The sequence below is a fragment of the Dromaius novaehollandiae genome, chromosome 18 (assembly GCF_036370855.1).
Source record: "Dromaius novaehollandiae isolate bDroNov1 chromosome 18, bDroNov1.hap1, whole genome shotgun sequence".
NCBI lineage: Eukaryota > Metazoa > Chordata > Aves > Casuariiformes > Dromaiidae > Dromaius > Dromaius novaehollandiae.
The window spans coordinates 9,810,665-9,834,219 of NC_088115.1; the positions used below are offsets into that span (position 1 = coordinate 9,810,665).

General features: G+C 46.0%; 1 protein-coding gene across 1 annotated transcript in view; it reads left to right on the forward strand.

Moving 5' to 3' along the window:
* CACNA1G (calcium voltage-gated channel subunit alpha1 G) overlaps positions 1-23,231 on the forward strand; it is a 109,592-nt gene extending 86,361 nt beyond the window's left edge. Inside the window, exons 27-35 of the mRNA XM_064522657.1 lie at positions 1,795-1,904; positions 3,020-3,153; positions 4,609-4,679; positions 4,957-5,035; positions 5,143-5,264; positions 6,203-6,547; positions 15,442-15,631; positions 18,097-18,266; positions 22,369-23,231. Of these exons, the coding sequence (XP_064378727.1) occupies positions 1,795-1,904; positions 3,020-3,153; positions 4,609-4,679; positions 4,957-5,035; positions 5,143-5,264; positions 6,203-6,547; positions 15,442-15,631; positions 18,097-18,266; positions 22,369-23,223 (2,076 nt within the window). The 3' untranslated portion in view covers positions 23,224-23,231. The remainder of the gene's footprint in view (positions 1-1,794; positions 1,905-3,019; positions 3,154-4,608; positions 4,680-4,956; positions 5,036-5,142; positions 5,265-6,202; positions 6,548-15,441; positions 15,632-18,096; positions 18,267-22,368) is intronic.
* Positions 23,232-23,555: the final 324 nt, after the last annotated feature.

The following is a 23,555-nucleotide window of genomic DNA, read 5'->3' on the forward strand; positions in this document are numbered from 1 at the left end:
ACTTTCAGAATGAATAAATATAAGACACAATAGGAGGAAATATTCTTTAGTACTAGACAGGACTTGAATACTTAATGTAAAAAAGAAACCAAAGCAACGGGAAAAATACCCTCCAGCCTATCATAAAGCCAAAAAGTGAAAGGGCACAAGCCCAATTTATTTTTTTCTGTTCAGGTCACCTTTAAATACCCTGGAAGGCGCATTGCATGATGCAGTCATTTGGTGATGAGAAAGGTTGTTGGCTAAGGAGCTGGTGTTGGAACTGCTCTAGGGCATGCGTCTTACCACAGCCGCTTCGCAGCTACATTTTCTCTTGTGTTATAAAAGTGTTGGGCAGGCTTTTGTTTTTAATTTTCTTGAGGAAAATAACATTTTGTCTCTAAGCCTCTGGAATGCAGCATCTGGGTAATAACTCCAAGCTTGGGCTGTGCCGGGATGACATTATGGTTCCTCTGCTGGGAGTCGGGCACACGTTTGAGTGCCTGGATGAATCAGGGCCCCCAAATCGCTCCAGCTGGGGTAGATGGCTATGATCCTGCAGATGTTTAAAACGTTAAGTGCACCAGAGAGCTATATATCAAAACTAATGATTTCTCGGCATGTTGGTGCTGCGAGAGATTGGTAGGGGGATACACGGGGCCACCGCGCGAGTGAGCTCCCTGCCCGGGAGACGAGGGGCCACCAGGGCTGCAGCGCGCTGGGAGGGGGACAAAGCAAACAACTGCTGGGCTAGTTCTGCTTTTGCTAAAAGTTCCATGGTCTTGTGCTGGCAGAGGTCAGGTCCCCTGCAGCGTAGCAGCGGGGTCTCCCAGAGCCACAGCGTCCTTCACTAGCTGTGCTTGCACTTCTTGGGCAGGTGAAATGCTTTTTCTCTATGGATGCTAAACTGCAGCATGAAGCCAGAGCGCAGGACTTAAGTCCAGTGTCTTATGCTTTCTCCATGCTCAGTAACCCTCATTTTTGGTCTGAGAGCACTCCACTGCCATCTCCCATATTCCCTGACAGTGCCCCTCTCCTAGTTATTACCATCCTCTCTTCCAGCAGTGGGAAATTCGATGCACATTGCTTAATGCAGGATGCTGTCACCACCACACTCCTTCACAAGCATGACTTTTGGGATGAAATCAGCTCTGATGTGACATAGTGCCTGACAGCACACGAGTTGTCCCAGCCAGGAGACACTGGCAGGGCTGTGACACCTGCAGAGGGAAGGGTGGGCAGGGGATCACCCAGGGAATTCAGTCCTGCCTGCCATGCTATCCATCTGTTTTGCCAAAAGCCGCAGATGAGGAGTAAAGGACAGGCTGTGACAAGGAAAGCCATGGAGACGGGGCTCATGCAGACCCCAGCCAGCCCACAGCTCTCGCAGCAGTGCGCGAATGAACGAGTGGACTGAAAATCAGCTTTCTGCAGAGAGCACGAGGGCTTTGCACTGCCGACACCTGCAAATGCAGCAGCTGCGATCACTCACCCAAGCGATCGCAGCTAGGGCTGTGTCGTTACCAGCAGCAGGCAGGCCCGCGCGGGGCTGGAGTCATGATCTGGGTTTGTCACCTCCTCCTGTGAGTTGTATCGGCTGGGCTGGGGCCAGGCAGAAATGCCGGCTTTGTGCTTTCTGAAGAACTGGGACTTTTCTCTGGGATATTAGTCATCCCGAGAGAAGCCGCATTGGAGCCTTTTGTCTGTTGTTACGAAATGAGTAATTCTGGTGGAACGAGAAGAGGGCAGGTTTGCTGGCAGCAGAGCCCCTCAGCTGCGCTAGCATCTCAGCTTGGTGCTGCATCTGCGTTGCAGGTTCTTGATGAAGCCCTGAAGATTTGCAATTACATCTTCACTGTTATCTTTGTCCTGGAGTCTGTTTTCAAGCTCATCGCCTTCGGGTTTCGTCGCTTCTTTCAAGACAGGTAACAAGGGCTAAATCTGGGCCGTGTGGGGCAGCAGCCGGGTTTCTGGAGACAGCTGGCCAAATTCGGTGGTCGTGAAGGTTGTGACTTGGACCCCTGCAGCTCTTCTCAGAGCTGTGAGTTAGCAGCTGGGACCCCTTTGTGGTGTGACTGATTGAAACTGGGGTAGGTGGGCAGTCAGGGAGGTGAGCTGGAGAGGTGATGATGCATGTGAAGGAGCGTGACTGGCACCAGTTTGGCCCTTGGTGGGTGGACAAAATAAGGGTGGGTCACGTGGCGACTGGCTGATTCTCCTTTTGCACCGATTTCATGCCCATATAATCACAAGGACCTAGTGAAGTGACAAAATTTGTGCCACGAGAGAGAACCTGCTCCTGAGTGGGCAATGAGTTTTCTCAGTGGAAGAGCAGCTAATGAGAAAATTAAAATGACAGAAATGAAAGAAGAAGGAACCTCTTTTGGTACAGATACTGAGCTGCAGATGAAATTACTTCTTTCTGCACAGTTTCACTCTCTTACTTCACAAATATGAATTTTATGTCATTGGTAAATATTTCTCCTCCCATTTTCACCTCCTTCAAGGTTAATAGCAAGAGCCCAGGCGGTGAGGAGGACTAGACATGAGTTTTTCAGCCTGTCAGGGAAATGGTCCCACTCGTCCCCCCACAATTTGGATTCTGGCATGAATCTTTTGCGTCTTTCCCTTGCCCAGTGTGATTTTCGTTACAATGATTGGACGTGGGGTCTGGTTCTTTCTAGGGCAAATCTCACACTGAGGTCCATGAGTGTTGTGCCTAGAACTGGCCAAACAGCTAATGCACAACCTGTCCTGAGGTCTGCAGCCTCTGGATATAAAAATCTGCCCGGCATTTGCTTTTGATTCCCCTCAGTCAAGAATATCTTTGGAATTAGCTGATTTTATAATGCATTATAATGTGCTGTATTAGTTATAACGATTTCATAACATAACTGCTTTTGTATAATACCCTCAGAAAAATGCTGCAGATTCATTTGAGTGTTAGCACCGTTGAAATGCCTGGAATTCATGTGAAACAAGCTACCTCCCATTGCCAACTTCTTAGTAGATGTTAAACTTCACTTTGTGTCATCTCCAGATGGAACCAATTAGATCTGGCAATTGTGCTGCTGTCTATCATGGGTATCACTTTGGAAGAGATTGAGGTGAACGCTTCGCTACCAATTAACCCCACTATTATCCGAATCATGAGGGTTCTCAGGATCGCTCGAGGTGAGACAAATAAAGCAAAAGTGGCTTGTGTTTGAGGTGTGCCGGGTTCCCACCAGGAGAGAATTAACTGTTGGGAAAGACTTCTGTGGCACATCCCCATCACAAAGTGCATAGTTCTGGCATCAACAATCTGTAAACAAATAAAAGAACAATAGGGGAAAATACTTGAGAGGAGCCAAAAAGCTGAGCCAGCTGACCATGTGTTTCTATCTGGAGGCAGCTTGAAGACTGAGAGCGTAGAAAAAAAAGGAGAAATAGCTGTGGATGTATCTACCAGAGATGAACCTGAAAAAGTATGCTAGTCAAGTCAAATGTGTCTTAAGCGGGGATTACAGAACACACGCTAGAGTACATAAGCTTTAAAAGACAAGCATCTAATATATTATGTTTCCCGTGGGACTTTACATCTCACCACTTGGTGACAGAACGTGCCTCGTCACTCTGCATCCATCTGTCCCCTCAGAATTGTAATAACACCCACCAGAGCTGTGCAGCCAGCTGCCTTAGGGCCCAGTTTTTCAGAACTGCGTGCTCGCAGGCCCAAATGACGTAGATGCAAAATGGGAGTGCTCAGGCCCTTAATAAATGGCTTCTAGGCCTTCCTGAAGAGCAGCGCTGTGCTCTGAGGCATTATTGCTATGATTACAATCCTCCTCTAAGCAAAGAAGGAACTAAAGAAGAAATGAAATAGTTGCTGTCTCTTGGGGAAAAAATATGTTTTTGCTGTGCGTTGAATCCCTTTCAGAATTAAAAATATATGCAGTTTCCAATTGGAAATGCAACCTTCTGGAAAGGATGTGTAAATCAGTTCCTCAGTGAAACAGATATGCAAGTGGGTAGCCTATGGAAGTGCGAAAGTCACCCTAGAGCTGGGAATGAACTAACCAGAAGCCAGGCGAAGTAAAGAGACAGATCCAGCATAGGTTAAGTGAGGAACGGACGTTCCCAAGCATGTGTTTTGGCACTGGACGCAAGACCCAAACTGGGAATAAGCATAATAGGCAAACTGCAAAGCTGGTATAAAAGGCCACCAATGGATTCCACTCCTCATAATTGCCAGCTTCAAAGCAGACCGAGAAGGGAACATGCTCGTACCTTTTCAAACCTCCTTATTCCCCTCGGTAGCTGTAGCTGGTGTCAGGTGAAATGGCCGTTCTTATGTTCCTGGTTAGGTGTCAAATTGTCCATCTCAGCAAGAGGGAAAGGAAAAGCCAGACAGAATGATAACCCGTTCTCAAAGTCTCAGGGTAGGTGATGCTGTTATTCACAGGATTTTAATAGTATCCAAGCAACCAAGAGCAATGTAAAAAGGCCTGGAACTATAGCAGCTAATGGAGAACACTTGACATGATTTCACATTTCTCTTCCTATAATCCGCGGTGCCTGTGAGAGGGACTGAGTTTGTGCCTCTATGCTAATGCTGCAGTTACCATATTACGAACGTGTTTTCTGCAGTGCTGAAGTTGCTGAAGATGGCTGTAGGGATGAGAGCCCTGCTGGACACCGTGATGCAAGCCCTGCCCCAGGTAACCTCCTGCCATATCACAACCCATCTCGTCTGGCCCAGAGCTAATTTCTTATTGCAGAGGAATGCTAATCATTTTATCTTTACTGTCATTAGAGAATCCCATTTCCCTTCAGAAGCTCAGTCTGAGATACAGTCCTCACATTGAGGTCATTTTTCCCCTCAAGCGATTTAAGTTTTGGATTAAAGAATACAGCAAGAAACAGGTCTGGAACAAAAAAATCAACAAATGTTCTTTTTTGTGTGTTTTTTTTCCCCATGTCCTTTTCTCTTTCCAGGTGGGGAATCTGGGTCTTCTCTTCATGTTGTTGTTTTTCATATTTGCAGCTCTTGGAGTGGAGCTCTTTGGAGACCTGGGTGAGTCCTCCCCTTCCTCCGCCCCGGGGCACTGCAAGGGGGAGGCTGGGTGACGGGGAGCTGCGCGAGGGCGTGCGTCTAACGGGCTCTTGCGCTTGGTCTCGCAGAGTGTGACGACACTCACCCCTGCGAGGGGCTGGGAAGGCATGCCACCTTTAGAAACTTTGGGATGGCTTTCCTGACGCTCTTCCGAGTATCGACAGGAGACAACTGGAATGGGATAATGAAGGTAAGAGACCCGTGAAATATGAGTTTTGTGTATAATGGCTTAATTTAGAAGCCGCCCACTCCACTCCAAACCAGTAACAGAGAGCAGCTAGGACATTCACGCCCTGCAGCCAGCCACTTCATTCGTTTGTGCACTGGGCAGAGTCTCTAACATTTCTTCTTTCTCCTGCCCAGCAATGCAGTGCCTATGTTTGCAGGCTTCTGCCATACGCCATATATTCCCATTGTTTTCCCTAGAAAGCAGCTTAAAACAAAGGAGAAAAATAAAGGAACTCATCTCTCCAGTAACATCAGTTCAGTAATATGCATTTGGTCTTTTTTCCTTAAAAGTCTCTGGTTACTGTTCCTATTGTTGATATTTGTATTTATTCACTGGGAGAACCTGTGTTTCTGAAAGAGAGTCTCTAGCAGGATATTGCCACAGGGCACGTTACTCTGAAGAAATCTGGTCTAGGAATACCGAAGGAATTGGTTTTCTGTCCATTTGTAGCCCGTGGTATATGTAAGGGAGCTAAACTCTTAATGAAAGAGCATTAACTTGTTGAAAGAGTGTCTGCAAGGCCAGCCACTGGGGAATAGCTGATGGGTTGTAACTGCGCCCTGCTGTGCCCGGATTGTCCACCGTACTCTGGTGTATTTGGTCTCTAACCTGGTAAATTGGTCGATCCAAACCGAGGCACTGGAATGAGCTGGGCCTTTGGGAGTACAAACGTGTGGGTGTCTATGGTCACACATCCCCATGAACAGTTTCCTCTGAGCCTGCGTGTAGTGACTGACACAGAAATTTTGTCATTCCGGATATGAAATTTGCCCAATCTTCTCTGTTTTCTGCATGGAGGGAGAATCCATTTGAGCCAAATGACCAGAAGGCAGAACTAGGTCCAAGCTGGCTAACTGGCACCTCTTCGTGTTCCTCCATCGTTCTCTCCCTGTTGCCAGGACACGTTGCGAGATTGTGACCAAGAGTCCACCTGTTACAACACTGTCATTTCACCCATCTACTTCGTCTCCTTTGTGTTGACGGCCCAATTCGTCCTGGTTAACGTGGTGATTGCGGTACTTATGAAGCACTTGGAGGAGAGCAACAAGGAGGCTAAAGAGGAGGCAGAGCTCGAAGCAGAACTGGAGATGGAAATGAAGACTATCACTCCAGGCCAGCACAGCCCCTCAGACATCTTTGTTTGGACTGGCAGCAATGGTGGAGAGAGACCTGAGAGCCCCCGAGGATGTGCCAATCCCCTGCAAATCAAGGTGGATTCTCAGCTCTCATTAGTTTACCCTATGGTGAGAATCTCGGTTGGAGGGTGAAGAGGGGCTGACCTGCATAATTGCTAGGGGAAGACATGCACGAGTCAGTAATGAGGGAGTGGGTGTACAGTGCGTCAAGGGGTTGTATTCCTCGCTGTCTGTTGATTGATTGCTGCGTGGTGTGAGCACTGATGCTCCAAGGAAGAGACCTAGTCAGGTCTCCATACCACCATAACACATCTGTTCAGGGGTGAAGAGCATTGCATTTGTTCTGGAGATGTGCCCAAGACACCAAGTCCAGTACTAGCTCCAAACTTGCTGTAATTCAGAGTTTGGGATAGGCCCTTTCTGGGAGCAAAATCATGACTGCAATATGTTTGCTTTTCTAATGCAGACCATTAACCACAACATAAAAGAGGAATAAAGCTTGGCTAATCTTTGCCTAAGTATTAAATTTGTTTTACGCAACCTCAGTTCAAAATATACCCCCCAGTCAAGCTTGTAAGAAAAGATTGTTTTAATAGTGGGATAATCCAGAGGGGGCTTAAAGCTGAGCTCACCAGAACTGGTGGCAAAGCTCCCATCATCAGGAAGAGTGCAGGATCAGGGCTATGATGTGGTAGCTGCAATGGGTTGTGACAAGTCCCTCCGAAACACAGTTTCTAGGTGAAGACTGAGTTTGAGGAATGAGAGGTGAGGTCAAGACCCAGAGAGGTCCTTCGGGAGGGACTGAAGTGGAATTATAAAAGAAGAATGGTCCAGCCTTTTTTTAGTCTTAGCTGATTGCAGATTGGGTTAAATTCTACAGAGACATCATTAGCTTTTATTACATCATGATTTCACAACAGCATATCTTGGCCTCTGCCTGGGGCGGACTGATGAGTATTCTAATGCATGAAAAACTCATTTATGATCTTTAGTCCAAGGGTGAGACAGAGTAAATCCCCATTTAAGCTTTCTTTCAATTCCTAAGCTACTGGAAATTTCTGGTGCCATTAGGAGTCACTGATGTCTGAGATGGAGTCCAAGGCTGTTCTTTGGCACAGGAAAAGAGAGTTCAGGGCAATGTGGGGAAATCCAAACTCATTACGTCCTCTAAGAAGAAACAATCTGTCCCTACTGTTGTTATATATGTTAAACAGAGTACTGGCAAACTGTCCTCAGCACTGTTGTCCTACATCAGTACACTGAGCAAAAGGGAAAAAGAAAAAAAGAAAAAAGGAAAAAAGGGTTTTAAAACAAACCAGTGAGAAGGACACAGTCAGCTCTTCAGTCTGTTAAACCAGTCCTCACTGAAGATGGCATTGGAAAGGGCTTATTCTAGTCACAATTTCCAGAGCCTGTTTCTTGCTCTTTCACCCAGACAGAGTCCTTGAAAACCTGATTTTATTCCGGTTATTTTTTCTCCCAGCCAAAATCTTCTTGACGAACCTGATGTTTGAACACGATAGTAGAGGAATACAATTCCCAGAATGCGATCCTGCAAGGTCGTGTGGTCAGCATGCTCTTTTGCTTGCCTGTACCCCAGGGTTTTTGCACTGTGTGCTGTCTGACTGTAACTACAGTTCTCATTTCATTGTACGTACTAGGCTCCCTACATGAAAGGTGCAACTCTTAAATTGCTACCATGCTGTCTGCGAAAGTTAGACCCTGCTCTAAGCGATTTTCCGTTGTATGTGCTAAGGCTCGCAGGTCTGAAGTTGGCCACGAGAACTTAGGAACTTCAGCCCACGGCTGGCACGTGAATTAGCAGCTCGATGTGTGTCAGTTCTGGGCACCTGCAGCTTTCATGGACAGGACACTCTTCAAGACAGGTTACTTCAATTTATGTGACCCCGAGTATGGATTTAGGTGTCACATACTAGGTCCTCTTGCTCAAAAATGCGGACATGGGTGTAGAAACCTTAGTGGTGTCCTGTGGCAGTAGTGTCCTGTAGATACTCGCAGCGCCAAGTGCCGTGGTGCTACTGGAATGGCCCTACAATGCAGCTCGGATACCAGGAGTAACGGGTTATATTCATTCAGAGGGAGAATTATGAAGGGGGGACATCACGTGGTTCCTAGGGCAGTCGGCTTCGGTCCCGTCTCTGCTAATGTCTGAGAAAGCTTTCACTTCTGACTGTGATATTACTGCACTGTTCTCTCTCCTCTCCTGCCTCACCTTTCCCTCCCTCTTGTTTCTGTTACTGCTCTTCTCCCTAAATGTTTCCATCTTTTTTTTTCCCCTTCTATTCTGTTTTTTTTCTTTTGTTATTTTGGGTTTTCTATGCTGTCCTTTTTTCTCTCTGTCTCTGTCCCTCGCTTTCTCTCTCTCTCTCTTTTTGGCCCGCTTTATCTTTCTGCATGCTGTACACCACCCCTCCTAGGAAAGGCACTTGTTTGATACCATATCACTGCTGATCCAGGGATCTCTGGAAGGAGAGCTGAAGCTGATGGACAACCTGTCAGGCTCTGTGTGCCATCATTATGCCCTCCCCGCTCCTGAATATTACAACTCTGAGAACCAGGTTAATATTCCTCATTTCCTGCAAAGTCTCCATCCAAACTCAGTTCGACTGAGACCTTTAGTAGCGAGTTAAAGTTCTTTGCTTTGTGTAATATAGTCAGAAGGATTTGGAGCATAAGTCATTTTGGCTTTTCCTGTGGGAGTCAAGTTAATACCTCATTGTTTTATGATGATGTATATTGATGCAGGAGGAAAAGTACAGACACTGAGTTTTCCTCTTCAACACAGTAAATCTAACGAGAAATTTCTTACTGTTCATGAGTGCTGTTGGGAAAAGGTATGAAACCTGTTCTTCATCCTTCAGTGAGGTTCTTCTTTTTAACTTCTTGCTCTTAACCAGGGCTCCCGTAGCAGTACAGGGACACAGCTGCAGAGCCTGCAGTACAACGTGAGTTTTTTCCGAGGCAGAGCCTGAGCGGATAGGGATCACAAAATGATCTCTGTTTTGTGCTTACTTATACTGCCTGAAAATCCAGTTCCACATGATTTTACTGAAGAGGCTTCTTGCAAGTGGGTCATTGTAAACTAGATCTTCCTCTCTGATCTAAATCAAATTTAGGAAGGTGAGGCAGCCCTTAATGATGTACTTCAACTACTTGTGTGCTCCAGTGCTTTCCTGAATAGGGACTGTAATACCCTTCTTTAAAATGAGTCCACTTGCTTTTTGGAATAAAATTTCTATGTTCTCATACACATGATTCTTTCGATCTAATATTTTTCCTAAATCACAGCAGTGACCATAATAATAATTCAAACATACCAATTTTTCCCACGGTCGGAATTGAGCAAACTCCGTATTTCTTGATTTTTTTTTTCCTGGCTAAAAATAGCAGAAGTTTTCGTGTTAAATCAGGGTGCTTATTTATGGGTTCACTGACACTGTAAATTATCCAGCTCTGTGGTTCATCAGAGAAAAGGAACAAGCTTAGGTAAAATGAAATGTTACTGCAGATCTTTATATAGCAGGATAACACGTCTGCCTCTGATTGCTGTGTATCACTTATCAGATTGAGGTCTCTTGAGCTCGAGGAAGTGGTTGTCTTTAAGAATTGTCAGGGGAATAGAGACAGGAGCTGTGGTTGCTGGGGACAGTGTGAACCTCAGCGAGAGCTGGTTGGAAATTTTTTGACACAACATTTTTCACCACAGTGCTGCTGCAGCAGAAATGTTTTATTTTGACAATTTCATAATGAAAAAATATAGCATTCAAGTTTGCAATGACTTTTTCTTCTAAAAATTAAGCTAAACCTTTTCTTTTAATAATTATAAAACTGCATAAGTAATTGAATCCATTTCCAACAAAATGTTTCGATTGATTCAAACTCAGTTTTTGGAGAGGGGAGGGATGACAGGGAGGTTGTTTTGTTTACATTTTGGCTTTTCGGTTCTCAACATTTGTCATGTTTTCAGGCAAGTCAGGAATTTAGAGCAGCCTTAGGACTCGCTGAGGGCAACCTGACTAGCAGTAACAGCTCCCAGCGGAGCAATTCCACCGGGCCGGAGTTGCTGGTGTCCTCCAGGCTCTACGGCAGCCGTTCCCCCGGCGCCCGGCGGCTCCAGACAGCCGGTCCCCGTTGAGGATCGCCCTCCTCATGCTGGCAGACTCCTCGGCTCTGCCCCCAGATGCCCCTTTGGGGAGCCCGTGGGAAGCCAGGAGAAGTCCCTCCAAAGCGTCTCACTCCACTGGCAGTGGACAACCACGTGAGACAAGGTATCAAACCTAAGGTGATGAGAGGGGTCCGACCCTCTCGTTCGTATCGGCTGGAGTTTTGAGCCTGTTAGAGTTCACTCATCACCGGGTTTATTTGGCCCCACTGAGGTCATTTCTAAGAGTGAGGAAATCCAACTCTTCGACAACTTACTTACCACAGATCTGGGCCTCTGCAGTTTTTCTTGGAAGATATATTGCCGTTGAAAGACTTTTCAAGCATATGAGATAGAAATACTACTTTTTCCAGTTTAAAAAACAGTCGTAAGAAACGGGAAACTAAAAGGAAGCGCCTGGGACATGCGTCCGGACCAGGAGGCCACTGCAAGCATGAACCACATCCATACGCCACCTTATAAAATGTTCTCTTCAGCACTGCTCTCTGAGGGCATGCCAGTCTCCCAGACAGACACCCAGGGCGGGTTTCGGAAGACCGAGCCTTTGCTTCGGAGTCACCATCCACCTCCGAGGTGCTTGAGAGCAGTGACTCTGCTTTGAAGGGGATACTGCAATCCCCATTTCCCCCTTCTCTCCAAAGCCGGCAGTGGTGAATCATATCTCCTATGAAAAGAGCTCTGTGCCTATGGAGAGATCTTTATCAATGTTTTACTTGAGTGCATTTAGCAAGGAAACATTAGTGCAGGAACCACACATCCATAGGGCGTTGGTGCAACAGCGGCCAGCGCCTTTTCTCACCCCACACGGGCTTGCTGTGAGCCGGAGAAAGCCATTAAGGGCCAGATTTGTGGCGGCACTTGGGTGCTGGAAGACACGGGTGCTGTTTTGAGTAGGACAGTTATCGGTGCTTACACAGGCGAGGCACTGAGGTCTCTTTAGCCGGCCCAAACTCACTGAAGTCATCAGGAAGGCACTTGCTGACCTTTCCAGACTTTGAATCAAGCCTTAAGTTCCCCACTGTCACCATTTATCCCTCAGGGAGTGACTTACAGTCATACCTGCCTTGCAGCGAGGGTGGAGGCCCCGTAAGCTCCCCAGAGCACCGAGAGAGGTACCTTCCGTACAGCACCTCCATGCACCGCCTCAGAAATGGTGTTGGTGCTGGGGAATCTCCTGAGGCCTCGACCAAATTAGCTTAGAGGCCAAGAAAACAGCACGGCCACTGGGGCAGGTACAACTAGGGAGAAGCTTGAAGATCTTGAGGCCTCTTTTATTTCATCACAGCTGGAAGGATAAATGTCTCTAGTTTGGAAGCGATGTTACTTTTGCTTCCTCACCTAGACAGGAGGAAAACAAAATACGATCCTAGCATTAGTGTGTGTTTTAAACTCCCTTACAACTCATCAGTAAGCATATAAGTATGCCTATTCCACTCTTCTTCATTTCTTTGTTACAGTTGGTTTCCTTAAGGCTCTATCCCCAGTACGGATATGCATGATGTAGCTACTCCCAGTATAGGGATATTGCATTGGTGTCTAGAGGAATTTAGATAATGATACTTTTTTTTTCTCTAAAGATTTGTGTCCTGGTTTCTTATGCTTAATCATCTCTCCCTTTAGATCCCTCTAGCTGAGATGGAGGCTCTGTCTCTGACGTCAGATATTCTCTCTGAAAAGTCCTGGTCCTTAGCTCTGACGGATGACTCTTTTCCTGATGATACTAACACACACTTACTTAATGCTCTGGAAAGCAATGTACATACACTGGTCGCTGTATAGTCTGATGTTAACAGGGTTCGAAATACTGCTTTCACCTCTCTGCACCTGCCTAATGGCATTTTCAGTTCAAGCACATTTCCAAGTAGCACCAACCTTTTCTCTGAACAGGACATTGTCCTTAATGCCATTAGGTCCTGGGCTGTTAGCGCTCATGTCCACAAAGTTGGCTCCATGAGAGGATCAAGTATTTATTTTTATTTTTCCTTTGGCGTCTTGTGTAAAAACAATGTGTTTTCTAGAAGTAAAATAAACAACAAAAAAATGCTTTGGAAAGCGTCAAGGTTGAAATTTCCTCGGCATCTGAAACAAATCAGTGATCCTGCGTGGAAGAGACACACATGAGCTAGTGACTCATGTGTCCTCCGCACAGGGGTCATCTGCGATCCTGGCGTTGCACTGGATTTTTTCCTTTAGGAACATAGGCACCGCAAGGCTTTTTGCGTGACTGGTGCCAGACTGTTTACTTTAAAAATATCAGATTGGGATCTCTTAGAGATGCTGCTTCTTTTGTGAATTCTTCATAGTCACCTCGCCAAAAAAAATAAATAAATAAAAAAGAAAAAGTTTGGATTATTTTGTGTCTTTTTGAATGAAATGAACAGTATTTTGAACCCTGCCTTGACCATCTCCTCTTTGAAACATTAGACATTTTTAGCTGTGTAGCCGTCAAGTGCTTTTTTTTCTGCTGTACAACAGACATAATTCTTCTTCCAACATTTTTGGACCCATTCCTGTTTTCTTTGTTGTTGTCCGTGTACCTGCCGTTGGATGTTTGTGTTGTTGATAAATTTCTGCCATTCTAGTTGATTGTCATCCTAATTAGTACTCGTTTGGGAAACATCTCTTTTAAACCGTGACAATATTTCCCATCATGCTTCATGGCATCACGTGCAAAAGATTTTGTAAACTGCGTTTAACATTTTGTATGGGACATTTTGTTTCAAAATCAGTATTCTGGAGAGAGGGACAGGGGAGAGACCTGTTCTAGTTTTAGTTTTGAATCAGATTAGACAAAATGGTTTGACAATATAGTAAAGTCTCAGGAATGTAGCCAAGAGAAATGTTTAACTTAATGTTTTTCTTTCCTCCAGAAAAAATGCAAAACCAGGTTGAACAAAACATTTTGTGAATTAGTGTCCATACCAACAAAGTGTTTTGGTCAAAACAATTTCCCAAACTCCTGAAAAACTGCAAGCTTTCATTAAGATATTTTCTAAATGCACTATTTTGATACTTCATTTAGACACAGTTTTAGTTGAAAAATACCTCAAACAGAATGTTTCAGTTGACTCAGAATGGTTTTGGTTTAGGATTTTCTTTTCTTTTTTTTTTTTTTTTTTTTTTTGGTTCACAGAAAACTCAGATTTGATTTTCAGTCAAGCCAAAACAATTTATTTTTTAGAACTGCCAGTGAACCAAAAAGTCATGTGTTCACGCTGCTCCGTTTGGGAGCTGGATCCAGGAGATCATTTTGCAGCCATTTTCACTGGTTTTCACAAAGTTCCCTCACAGGATTTCTCAAGAGATGAGCAGAAACTGGAACCCGCTGTGGTAGCGGATCCTGCCAATGAACCTGAAGTCTTAGAAGCTGGGTTTGGAAAGGACCTTGAATCCAAATTCTCATCTTCAGATCCAAATGGTTTTGAATTTGAATCCTTGGGTTTCAGGCCTTCTTTAGTGTTTTAAGCTAAATTGTACGAAAGCTAAACAATATGAACATACAGCCCTGAAGGGGAAGGCAGGGAGGGGAGGAAGAGAGAGGCTCTGGAAACCCACGTCTCCACGTTGCCAGCACAGGTCTTGCTCTCCTGCCCTGAGCGATATCCGGAGCACGTCGTCCCTGTTATGGACCCAAGCTATGTGTAAATCAGCCCGTTCTCAAGGACTGAAAGTAATGCTGTGTGACAGTGAAGGTGCATTTCCTTCATTAAATTTACAACAGTGGTCTTCCCCCCTTCTTTTTTTTCCTCCCTTTTTTTTCCTTTTTGTAGATTCTGTTCAATCTTGTCATGTTTTACTGTGCATACAGAACACCCCAGTGAAATTTTGTTTTTATGACTGAAGGACAAAACTGGAAAAGTCTTGGAACATCTATTTCAGAAAAACAGTGGTGCACTGAGTGAATGGAAGATTTGTCAGAATTAAGGTTTAAAGTTTTCCAAAAGCAGTGATCACTGTATTGAACTACAGTGTCACATCTGATTTTGGTGATTTTCAGTGGAGACCTTTTAAAGATGGAATAACTCTCTTCTTAGAAATATAGAGGGAAGTTGACCTCACTTCCCTTTTTGGCAATACTGTCAAACACGAGAAGACCCAAGAGCTTTTCTGGGATGGAGGTATTTCCTTATGAAATCGGACCCAAATCTGCCTCATTCAATATTGCATCTGGGGCTGCCCATTCCAAGAGACGCTTTGGCTGCAAAAACTCCTCAGTCAACACGTATACGATAACCCGCTCTTGCATTAGATCCCTTCTAATTAGAGAATGGCTTTAACCCTGAAGCAGTAGGTTTGAATATCCCTTTCAATAAAGTGGGTTTAGTTGTTCATTATGTGAGACAAAAACCAATAAGATTGTGCTGGGAGCCAGGATAGAGGGCATTTTCTGTAAACCAGATTTTTTTCTTTTTGGTTAGAAGAGGAAACTGCAGTCACCTTTGCAAAAGTCTGACTCGCTGATGAGGGCACCGAGCTTTATTGCTACTGTCAAGGATCAAAGTTATGCAAAGCATGTGACCGTTGCTGGGCCCTGAGGCATGATGCCGCCTTTACGTCTCCCTGAAATAGTCATGGTTTATTACTGCCGTGTTGCTTCCTCTGTCGCTGTGGTTCATCCTGTGTGACGGTTTGGTGACGGTACCGAAGGAGGGGTGTAGCTGCCTGGTAGATCCATTCGTGCAGCCTGTGCGTGCTGGCGGTGTGCATGCCCGTCGTGCCATCCTGATCGCAGTGGCTGTCGCTGGGGTTTCGGGGCACTTCTCCTTGTCCGGCTCCGCGATTTCTTGCTTCCTCACTTTTTTTCCCCCCCCTCCTGTAGGCGGATCTCCGCTGCAGAGACCACACGCTGACGCTGTCTCCCGGCAAGGACTTGCTGAGCGTGAGGAAGCCCTCGGTGGGGCGAACCCACTCCCTGCCCAACGACAGCTACATGTTCCAGCCGCCGGGCGCCGGCCCCCGCTCCCCCTCCCTGGGCGAGCGCAGTCCCGCGCGCCGCAAAGCGCACTCAGGTACGGACCCGTGCCCCTGGCACGGACGGGCTGGGATTCTTCCCAGCTGCGCAGCGGCAGGCATCGAACTGCCTTGCATTTCCAGCCCGGTGCTGGCGTCCTGACCCGTCGAACGGCTCTGAAAAGTCCCTCCGCCACCTATAAGGACCAGCCCGAGCAGATAACTGCTTTGCCCTGAGCTTTCTGGCAGTGTCACAGTGAGAAGCTGGCCTGGACCCATGCTGGGTCCCCTCTGCCCAGTTCCCCCAGGGTCATGGTCTGCAAGGGCTCAGCAACTCCATCCATCTCACTATGGCCCATGAGAAAAAAATCCCAGCAAAAAAGTATGTCCTCGTGTCTTTTTTTTTTTTTTGCAGCAGGACCTATTCTAGCAGGTTTGGGAAGCTCTGCATGGGAACATCTGTGAAAAAGGGGGAAAGAATGTCTCTAAATGTCTCTAAAATGAACAGAAGTGTGCCAAATTGAGAGAGATGGTGTGAGATGAACGGAAAAATGTGCGCGTGGAGAGTTGTCCTTCTCAGTGTGTGTGGTTGGGATATATGCCTCGGGGCTAAACTCAGAGAGATGCTTGGTTACAGCAAGCTGCAGATGGCAAGGGCTCTTTAAATGTGCACCTCTGCACTTGCACCTGCAGCTGGCTGCCAGTCCTTATCAACGTGCTTTCGTTTGCTCTGCGTGCTCGGGGTTACCTGCTGCTGGTTAGTGAACGTAGCCGTCTTTAATTCTTACTTGTAGCAGGACATCGTTTTTAGACATTTGTCACAGATAAGAGAGAGAAGTTTTTGAGCATTGTCATTTGAAAGCTCCTAAGCAGAACATAATTTCAGCGCTGCTCAGAATGGCTGGAGATTTGAATAGATTAGAAATAAGATGTTGAAATTTGCATAGTAATAAGACTTTGGATGAATAGTGGCTGTTGAACAGCAGAAAGAAAATGCGGACACAATGGAGGAAGATGGATCTGGAGCTGTGAGAAGTCCCTGCCATAACGTGAAATTTTCAAGGTCAAGTGCGTCCCTCGAAGCGCCTGTTTGTACATAATACAAAAGGTGTGGGTAAAATCCTGGTCAAATCCTGCTGAGATCAATAGCAAAACTCCCATTAGCTTCAGCGGAGGCAGAATTTATGGCTTTCTAACAGCCAAGAAATTCCCTGGAGTCATGATCTGTGGCCTTAGAGAAGAAGCCCATTTGCGACAGGGGGAGTTTCCAGTGCTGTGCTTTTGACCCTTAATTTGGATGCGCTTGTCCTGTCTTGAACAAAAACTACTTCATAGACAAAAGGTGGGTAATTTCTAAGTTCCTCTTTTCTCCAAGGTTGCACTTTCCAGTTCTCCGCTTGGAGACCTGGGCAGCCCTGTCTGACAGCAGGGCTTGCAGGGGGCAGGCGTTGCGCCCTGGTGAATTCACAGGAAAAATTGTTCTGCTGAAACCTAGGACAAGTATTTTGGAAAGGTAAAGTGTCTTATTCACAGCCACATTAAGCAATTAAAACTGTTGTCTTTTTCTCCTCCTGGTGCGTTTCCAGTTGTCTTTACTGTGCCAAAGTACTCCAAGGTGGCTAAGGTGCCCGAGTGTTGGCACGTGTACCGCTGTCCTGTTCCTCCTCCAATGTCACCGCTTTGCCGGGGGGGATGTCCCCCCTACCTGTTTACAGTCGGTAATATTGTAAAGTGCTGCGAAGAGAGCAAAAGGTGCCAGGCGTCTCTAATAAATCACGACGACTAAGCCATAATATTTCAAGCTACAAAAGGTTTTGTTGTCAGAAACACTGGCACTTGCAGGAGGTATTTGTTTGAATACTCCTTCGTAATGGGGCTGTTGTTCTGGGAAGGATTCCAGGACAAATGAGATTCTCTGGGACGCAGTCCAGGTTAAATGAATTGTCTTGAAAAATGTTGGGCCTGAGGGGGGGAAGGGAAGCATGCAGCACTTCAGACCTTTTAGAAGGAGTCGCCAGCAACCCCAAAGGGTCAGAAGGAGGCTGTGGAGTATGTATGGCCTTCTCCCGGGATGCTTTGTAAAACTAGCCTTGAAAGCTGCCAGGTGGGGTTCGCTTTCATTTATTTCCAGTGTGCACACTGGGACTGAGCGCCTTGTAGTCGATCTCTGGATACACTCAGGTATGGAGACATCCGTTTCTAGAAACTTTCAAAATCCTGCATGGAGAAACTGCCAGCCCAGATGAACTTCTAGCTCATAATCTTCCATTCTTAACAGGAGCTAGTCTCAGATGTATCAGGAGAAAATGCCAAGAAAAATGACATAATGGACAATTTTGGAATAACTTATTCATAGGTGGGCATTTTTTCCCTGTCACGGTGAGCTGGTTGTCGAATTCCGTGTTTTTGCCATGCCCGTTTGGTCCAAGGTGCACAGCAGTAGTTTTCTTTGGGAGGTCTCTGAGGCAGGGAAGCGATCACCAGATGGACACGTCACATTCCTGCTTCTTCTCCCTCTTGCAAGGTTCGAAGGCATCAGTGCAGTCCCAGCCGGCAGACACCAGCTCTCTCCTGCAAATACCAAAAGACCATTTTCACCATGTAAGAGCTCACGATCCCTGGGTCAGGGAGAGCAAGCCGCAGGTTTCCCAGCCTGTGCACTCCCCTTCCGCTGAGAGGCTGCTCCGCAGGCAGGTAAGCAGACTTACGAACCTGCTGAGGTTTTATATTGCCATGTTACCAGCTTAACCAGACTTTAAATTCAAGGAGGGATTCATAGAGAAACCTCTGGAGAACTGTAATTCTCCTACAGAAATAACAAACAGGTTGACACATCTGGATCTGAAAGCCTTCCAAGAGGCTCAATGGCTGTGCGTGATGGGTATCATCTCCTTTGGCAATGTGCCCACCTGTTCTCCAGGTTGTTAGCACTTTATTCTCTCTGTCCACTTCATAAGTGCTGCCAGATGCTCCCCAGGGGCTCCTTGGGGTTCAGGGAATTAATTTTTAATTGCTGTGATTTTCTCAGTGCTTGAGAGGACACAGTGTCTGCAGACTGCGTTCCTGGCCACCCTTCTGGCTCCGCTGATTTCTTGAAAGGGGAAAACTGTCATTGCTGTTTTAAAGGCAGCTGGATATCTTACTGTATGCAAAACCGTCATGGAAAGCATATCATTTTTAGAGCAAGAACTGAACATTAAGATCTTTTAGTTTTTTATCAAGAGACTTGACTTGGTGAGAGCAAAGGGACTAGCTAAGAACATACCCTGTTGATTTCAACCCCTGTGTCACAGTGAAGATCAGTGAAAGAAGATAGATTCCCACAGGCAAAAGGTGTCATTGCAAATGGGACTTAGGTTTTTGAATCTCCTATGTGCTTTTATTTTGCTTAACAGCAAATTAAACTTGGCTGTATACAGGACAGAACATATTCCATTTTGTAACTGATTTTATCTCTATTTTTTGCCTCGCATTGATTTAAATACTGATTCAACCCAAGATCTAAGAGATCTAATCAAAGATTCCAGTCTACTTGATTGGAAACATAAGTTTGAATTTATCCTTTTAGTAAAATGCTTACACTTGTGCTTTGCTCTCACGTGCTTAAACATACTTTACTGTGCTGCTGGGTCAGAACGAGAGGCATGTCTGATTACCAAACTCTGCTTTCTTCAGTAGTTTCCTATGTCTGGTTTTATATACACAGCCTAGATCATTCCTTTTATTTTTTTTCAAAGATAATTTACTTTCCGAATGAAAATGTTTCCCTTTGTTTCATCTTTTAATCAACATTGACAAATTAGACAGTTGATTCATTAAGCTCTAAAAATGAATGTGAAGTACCAAGGTTAACAATTACACCAGTCTGCAATACTAAGCTGACAAGAGAAATTCCTAGCATGCATTCGCTTGCACAGGGCTGGCCCCTTATCCCAATCACCGCTAATGGGGAAACTAATTGATGTCATGATTCCAGTTCATAACCACCCTCCCTTGCCTTCTAATGAATAACAGACCCATGCTTTTGAACTGATCTGCCTAGAATAAATTAGTATGTTAGCCATCTTCTCCAATGTAATTTTGTTCGTATTTTGGGAGGCTTCCTTTTCTTAAACCTTTTTGTATGTTTAAATTAATTCATTCCCCTGTGTCCTCTCTCTGCTCATGCTGTGAACCTGGAGTGACTTTTAAAAAAGATAAAGGCTTTGGGACAGCGAGCAGCTCTGTCCACGGACCAGTCACATCGCTCCGAAAGTTAGTGAGGCCATAGGAACCTCACCAGGACCTCACTGCACACCAGCGTGTCACCAGCTGCTTTGGGGTTGCTAGCATCTAACTGGGGATTTCTGGAAAACTCTTGGCGGAACTGTAGCGTTGAGCATGAAGGTTTGGAAGCACTGGCCCTAGCTCCTACTTGCGCTGACCTGACCCTCCAGGCATTCATCTTTCTGACCTGAATTCGACAGAATTTGAGCAACACTCAGAAAGGTGCATGGCTTCGGGTGCCTGCCGCTAGCCCGTGTTTATGGGGATTATAACATCCGTGGCAGGAGAGAAGTTTGTGGCCTTTCTGCCAGCATTTTGTGCCTGGCAGTGGCAAAATGGTTGCTCAAACACTTTGAAACTTTGTCCTTAAAGAGTCCAAATTCCCTTTACCTCCTTGGCAGTGCTGCTTGCTCAAGCACTCTCTGCTTTGCTCCTCCTGTGACCATCACTAATTTGCTTCTAGCTCATCACATAGCCCAAACTAGCAAAGCGTTTTGATTTGCAGTACCCATTTTTCTTTATTGTTACCTACATTGCATGTAATTCTGATTTGTTTTCTTTCTTCTTTTCTTTCTTTCCTTTCCCTTCCCCCTTGTCCTGCCCCCTATCCTTAATTTGTGCATAGATAAATCTCGTCCACCACATTCCTGGTCCGCACACTTTCCTCCATCACTAAAACCTGTGTGTTTAACCTCCCTTTCCCTTCAGAGTGCTGTAGCGTGGACACAGTCCCCACGGTAACACGCAGTCTAGACTCCGGAAAACTTGACAATTAGCGATATGCTCACAGATGAAGATTAGCAGATCAGATGCTTGGAGAGAACATTTAAAGCCAGGCTCCCCACCGAGAACCATGTTCCTTGGCAGTGCACTGCACAAGGGCTTTTCTCCAGAAGTAAAACCACATTGAATTTTTGATTCTGGTTCCAGGACTGCGTATCTAAGGTGTAGGCTGCACCGAGTTATGGCTACTACAGGGGTATACACCAATGTAATGGTAGATGGTCATACCAGAGCAGTTACTGAGCAGTTACTGCTAACATCTACCAAAGATGTCTGTATCATTGGGAAAGAAAGAACTAGTGGTGGCTACTATGGCATTTGTATACAGCACAGGTTTGTGTACAAGCAAAAGCAATGACAAGAAGAACTGGGTTTTGCTTCTGTCTTCGACTCTTTTGTGGCCTGTGCTTCAGGGTATGTACATGATTTTTTTCTCCCCAAACACTGTATTGGCATTGAGGAACACAGAATTCACTCTGCACTTGACTGTGGTTAGTTACCTGTATGACACTGTATAATTTTAACTAGAAAGGATTCACTAGTATTGGACAAAAATGTTTACCGTATTAAATATTCTCCCAGCTATCACGGACAGCAAAGGGAGCCCAATGTGCAGACGCAGCAATAGTCGCTTGTGGTTGTGCGTGCACATGTGCGCGTACTGCAGCTGGTGGCAGCTTGGCCTGAGCAGAGATCGTTTGGCTCAAATGATCCTTTTGGGACTATTTTTATAAAAAATCTATGATCATTTGGGGGAGATTTGTCACAAAAGCATTCCTCGGTATGAGGAATTTCACATCCTTAGACTTCTTTAAAGGACTGAGACTGGCTGTATGCGTTTCCTCCAAACTTCTTCAAGAAGTTTTTAATTTTTACAATTATTTAAGAGTCTTCTCAAACTTGAGACACTGGTTTTCAGGGCCGGTTAACGTGGCAGATTTAGAAACCCTTCGGACAAGGGATGCAGTGCAGTGAAAAGACGAAGCCTTCAGAACACGCCATGGGCACTCTTGGCCAGCAGGCCCTAGTGCTGCATGTGACTCAAAACAGCCAAGGCAAAATGTGAAACGAGCTCATGCAGCACAATAGATGGAAATAATTACAGATGCTCAGGTCCAATTTTGGCATCTCTGTCGTTTCTAGCTCCCCTGCCGTACGCTGGTGCAGAGTCCTGCCTCCAGCCTGGGGACAGCTGGGGACAGCCAGGGACAGGCTGTCGCCCTGATGCTGGTGCAGAGTGCAGTTGCTCTGGTGGAGGGAGCTCTGGGGATCCTGCTCCGGGTCCTCAGCATCTCCTGACCTGAAGGGAAGGGAATATACAGTACTCGCTTGCACTTCCCTCTCCCGCTTATATTTCAGCTGGTAAAATTATGAAGGGGTTTGCAGGAGACCATCACAGTTTGCATAACAAGAATATGTCTGCTTTGGGGTGGGGGTATTTGGTTTTTGCGCTCCTCCACACTTCGGAGGAGAAAGCTGAGAGTCAACCATTAATGATGAAGGAAGGGCCAAATTCTGCTGTAACTTTTGTGGGGATAAACCCGCAGATCCCTGAAGCCCAGGAACTGCTATCACCCATAGTGCAGGCTGAGCTACAGGAGTCGGTGTTGTCTGTGGCCCTGTGCTGAGGTGTCTTGGCAGAGTTTGGTGCCCTGTTAACGTTGCGCCTTGCTCCTACTAACCCCCGTTTGGTCTGTCTCTTATCCGGCACCTCCCCTGCTCCCCGATCCCTTTGCACTTGATACAGATGGCGATAAGGAACGACTCTTCGGACAGCAAGGAGAACGTGCACGTGGAGGTGAGGGAACCCGCGGACCCAGCCGTCCCCACCGTGCCCAAGGAGGAGTCGCCTGGTGCTCTGACGCCCGTGGGAGCGAGTGACCTGGCTGCGTGGAACCGGGCAAGCGTCCGTACGCAGCAGCAGTCCCACAACCAGTGTCATATCTCAAAGCAGGCACCAGCATCGTGCGCTTGTGCGGACTCGTATCAAGAGACACCCGGAGACTCAGTGGACCAAGACGTATCTGAAATAAACAGCTCCTCGGAGCCTTTCGCTTCAGAAACTTGTACAGCCTCGAGTGCCTGTTCAGAGGTTTGGCCTCTCTCTCCTAAGAGGAGCATAGGCAATACCGGCAGCGTTACACTGAAGGACCTGAAGAAATACCACAGTGTAGACACCCAGGGCCTTCTAAAAAAACCGCCCTCTTGGTTAGATGACCAGAGGAGACATTCGATAGAAATTTGTTCCATGGAAAACAGCCCTCAGCACCATTCCACATCCAGCTCTTCTGGCTTCATAAGTCAGGTGGTAAGTGAAATGGAAGGCTTGCAAGGAACGCGGCAGAAGAAAAAACTGAGCCCCCCGTGTATATCTATAGAGGCCCCCGACGGACAGAGTTTGCTACCCGGGGGAGCTCGCAGCATCTCGCCTGCCGGTGCAGAGAGCTGCCTGAGGCGGCGTGCGCCGTCCTGCGACTCCAAGGACTCAATGGACGCAGGGGAGCCGCTGCTTCCAGACAGTACGTCAGCATCTCCGGCCCCAAAGAAAGACCTGTTGACACTTCCTAGCTTTTCCTTTGATCAAACGGAAATGGACCCCTGAGTTACTCTTCTGTTGGTGCCAAATGTTTTCTTCCTTTCATGTAATAGAGGGAAAAAAAAAAAAAACTAAAAAACTCTGTATTCCAAAATGGCACTGGGTAAAAAATTTCCAAAGAAAGATTAAAGAACCAGCTGGTTAAAAGAGTGGTTAACCTATATCACGCTTACTTAAGCATATGTTCTGCTTAGGTAAAAGCAATACAATGTGCAGAATCTATATGTATATTATATTTTATTAAATTAATTGAATCTAGTATTGCGGGATGTAGTACATTTTGTGACTAAAGACTCGTTTAATTTTCTTCTATTTTATGTATCTCAGAATATTTCTGA